The sequence below is a fragment of the Galeopterus variegatus genome, unplaced genomic scaffold (genome assembly GCF_000696425.1).
Source record: "Galeopterus variegatus unplaced genomic scaffold, G_variegatus-3.0.2 Scaffold25804, whole genome shotgun sequence".
Classification (NCBI taxonomy): Eukaryota; Metazoa; Chordata; class Mammalia; order Dermoptera; family Cynocephalidae; genus Galeopterus; species Galeopterus variegatus.
This window is the reverse complement of record NW_007751915.1, coordinates 1-4,377: the sequence shown is the minus strand read 5'-3', so window position 1 is coordinate 4,377 and position 4,377 is coordinate 1. Positions and strand designations below refer to the sequence as shown.

The 4,377-nt window shown below is 36.1% G+C and overlaps 1 protein-coding gene across 1 annotated transcript; it reads right to left on the bottom strand.

Annotated features, from left to right (window-relative positions):
* Positions 1-170: 170 nt before the first annotated feature.
* Positions 171-4,088, bottom strand: LOC103583682 (ATP-binding cassette sub-family A member 8-like; the record flags this gene model as incomplete). The annotated part of the gene is made up of 4 exons (XM_008564941.1): positions 171-450; positions 813-954; positions 3,122-3,348; positions 3,985-4,088. Coding segments are annotated over 4 exons (686 nt in total), but the record flags the coding sequence as incomplete, so codon positions are not given.
* Positions 4,089-4,377: the final 289 nt, after the last annotated feature.

Genomic DNA, 4,377 nt, shown 5'->3' with positions numbered 1-4,377 from the left:
ATAGCTTAAGACAGCATGTTATTTTGTTTTATAGAATTACATATTGATCCTCCATTTTTTTTCCACTTTCTACATGGCTTATTTTGCTGGGCTAAATACTTTCAAAGCTTTTAAAAGTTCATCTTCGCAACCTCACAAGATTCTTCACTAGGGTTTTAAACCTTACAATGCTGAACATGAACATGACTGACTACAGACTACTGAATTCCAGACAGGGAAAATGTCTCAGACATGTCATTAATATACAACGAGACAGCTTCTCACCTGGGCCATTCCAAGCATGAAGGCAAAGGGGCTAAGAAAACTTAAAATCCACTCCACGGACTCAGGAAGATATCTGTACAATGCTGTGAATCCCAGACTCCCCAAAAAGACAGTGAGAAGGAACACGGCCAGGCTGGTGAGGAAAGATTTTTTTACCAAGACGCTCATTAAGAAAGCCAAAGCTATCTGAAATGAGAAAAGACCTAGTTGCTTTATGTTTCTCTAAGAATTATTAATAGCATAAAAAATAAGGTATTCAATATACAACATTTTAGTTATACTATTATTTTGTGTATAACATGCAAAACTATGTTCTGCACATTGTACTAAAAATTGGCATTACAAAACACCACAGACACCGAACTTTCAGGGATCATTTCTATCGTTTGTTACAGAACACCACAAATTAAATTGTACCTGCCTATAGAGTTTCACATGCAAACAGAGCAGACAGAAAAGAGGTGTGTTGAGTCATCATCTAATGGGAAACCAACACTTCATTGTTAGACTAAGATTTGAATGGAGAGAAATTTAATTCACCAACTCACCAAAGACAATCCATACAGGAGAAAGAGGGTGAAGACCACCATGAAGCCAGTCAGAATGACAAACTGGACTGATTTTATAACAAGTGCCAAGAAAAAGGCCATAATGGAGATGAAACCAGCATAGAGCAAACCCCAGGAAAGCCTAATGTGGAAACAAAATGTTTTTAGTATTTCTTGTTCAGTTGAAAAAAGAGAAACTGACATGACTCTAACACAATTTTTTCATTCATTCGTACATTCGTTTAGCAGATATTTATTGAGCGTTCTAGGATATGTAAATACAAGGCAAAAGTTTTGGGCAGAATTCTTTAGGAACTGGGAATTTTTTTCCCTAACATTTATTCCAGAAATACACATATACATCATTGTGAAAAAAAAAAAAGGAAAAATTAGGTTTTCAGTCTGGTAGATTTTGGTTCAGACATTTTGTCCGTAGCAGTTTACTCGTGACCTTGGGAACAATCCCTAGCCACTGTATGATTTCTTTATTTCTCTTGACAATAGGAAGAACTTGACGGTGAGGACTCAACAAGGTGATGTTAATTAGGACACTGTCTTGGTTCATGGCAGCTCCTCAATGAATCTCAGATCCTTTTCTCCTCTCTGGGAACTCTGTGTTGTAAAAAACTTCACACATTTCCTTAGAGGTAAGAAATTCTTCCTTATGTGTACTTCTGTCACCTCTTTTTCCAAAAGCTGTTTTCACCTTTCTCAGGATGGGTACACCAAGTAATCGACATAGTTGCCTTTAATTTCATTCATTTTCTATTAAGATAGGATGCTAAAAAATAATCCCATTTCTTTTGTCTCAGAATAGTTTCCTTTCCTCATCAATTTCTTTATCTTGTTTTACAATATTCATTGAAAACAGTAATAAAACAATAACAAGTAAAAAAACTTTAAAAAACAGCTGAAAAGCCAACAAAATAATAGCTGACACATATAGCAATTATTATATGTTGGGGAACGTTTAAGAACTTTGCAAATATTAAATCATTTGATTCTTACAATAGCCCTATGAGGAAATACTGTTATTGTCCAGAGGAATAAAGGAATTATAGAGTGGTTAGGGAGTTTTCCCAAGGTCACAGAGTAAAATGCTGCAGACAATATGTTTGAGCCAAAATCTATCAGACTGAAAACCTTATTTTTCCTTTTTATCACAATGATGTGTGTGTGTGTATCTCTGGAATAAATGTTAGAAAAAAGAATATTCCTAGTACCTAAAGAATTCTGCCCAAAGCTTTTGCCTTGTATTTACATATCCTAGAACACTCAGTAAATATTTTTCTCATTTTGTAGCGAGATAACCTAATGAACAGGAATGTTAAGTAACCATTTTTAATATCCAGGCATTCTGGCTCTGGAGGTTGAGATTTCACTGCTCTGCTTTATTTCCTTCCAATATTAATTCAGTAAAGAAGTCAATATTGATTTAAAAGATTTTTTAAATCCCCTAATTTAAAAAATTTGTTTTCTTTTTCATTGACAAGTAAAAATTGTATATTCTTATGGTGTACATGATGTTCTGCTATATAATCCCCTCTTTTTACGTAGGTATTTCCAAGCCACTGTCCTCTAGATGGAGCAGAATTCAGTGCTGTTGTTCAGTACCCTGCTCCCAACAGACCAAGTATAGAGTTTATAGGATTTAATATGGAAAGGAACTCTTCCAGGCTTTTAATTTGTTGCCATCTGCACAATCCACCTTCCTCCTCAGCTTCTCTGTTATTTCATTTCCTCCTCCCTACAAACCGTACCACTATGTCTTTTCAGTCAATTATTCACAAGTTCTCACGCAGAAACTTGTTCATTCTTGGAATTACTCAACCTCTGACATTTTAAATTCAAACTACCCAGCCTCGATTCACCATCCTATTCTGCCAGCTCATTTCCTCAGATACACCCGTCGTGTTTTCCAGTCTCAAAGGAGCTACTTACTGATCCTGGGCCTCTTTTTTTCCCTTTCAGTCCTGTCCTTGCTTGAATTCCACCTCTATCTGGCACAGACACCCATGTAACCTTTTCTCCCACCTTCTTACCAGTAGACTCCATGGCCACCCCCCATTATTCCTGCTTCACAATCACCCAGCAAACCCAAATCTGATGTTCTTTCTTCACTCAAAGAAGCATAGTAACATCCACCCTCAGCCTGGCAAACCTTATGCCAAGGACAATTTATTCCATTCATGGCGATAAAAGAAAAAGTAAAAAAAAAAAAAAAATCATTAGGTTTCATAAAGATGCTTTGAAGATGCCCACTTTCCCTGAATTCTTCCATTCATTTATTTGTGCGACATTCGTCTCACCAGAATGCTGAATCTCGAAGACCCATCATTGTCATGAAGCCCTTCATCCTTTTCCTCTCTCTTGCAATATTAATAGATGCATAGTAGGTGAACGGGGAAAAGGAAATAATGCAGATGAAAATAAAAAGGTCAGTTATAATCCCTGCTTGACCAATGAAGGAATGTATCTTCATATTTTTTCCAGTAACTGACATCAATTCCTCCATCGCTGAATGATTTGTTGTCACCTGAAGTAAGAGAATAATAAATAAAATTTGAATATTAATGAATGACAGGCTCTGTTTCCTTTTAGTCATCTCTTTTCCTATGTGTGTATAATTGGTCTGTTGGGATCTGATGCTAGCCTAAATTTCCACCTTTATGTCATGCCCTTGGCCCACTGGGAGCTTAGCGTCCAGGCATCTGAGCTACTCACGGTTTCCAGATTTCACTATGTGTTTTATCACCTCCCTGCCTAACATGGTTTGCTGGAAATACCTCTTCTGGCCTTATATATTTAGTAAACCCCTGACCTCAAGCCTCAAGTTTAAGTGTTATTTCAATTAGGAATTCTTCCATGGCATTCAAGGCTGAGAAGCTTTTGCTTATTTACTTACAAGGACTTTATTTACACTTCCATGAAAGCCTACTTCTGTTCTAATAATTTTCTTGTTATGTGCCTGGCTTCCTGACAATGTTGAGTCCCCGATGGAGATAATTTTTCTCTATTTGTGTCCGTATCCCTATCACGACATGTAGCAACTTTAGAAAGCGTTGTTGTAAAGACACAAATGAGAAAATGAAAGAACAGGGCTGTTTATATTTTCTCCCATGAAACTTTTGACACCTCTAGCATTAGTTTGCATTGGATATTTTGTACTCACTTCTATAATAGCAGCATTAATGGCAGCTTGAAGAGCCACAAAACCTTCCTTCCAGAATACTGAAACTTCACAGTCAATATCTTCATTTATTTCATTACAATGAGCTTTGTGAAAAAAAGAAACCATAACTATCATTATGGGTATTTCAATCTTGATTACAGGAAACAGTGGACTTTATAACGGCCTCTAATTCCAAATGTTCCTATTTTGACTCAAAGCCTATGAAAACATATATTATAGCAACAATTTTCAAAATGAGTTAGGTGCAGCACTCCCAAGGAATGAACGCTCTGTACTAAATTATAACACTGTAAGATTTTTCACATCATCTTTTGTGCTTTTCTGCCAATCAAGAATTTTGTCTTTTCTAATTCTTTTTTTTTTTTTTTTTTT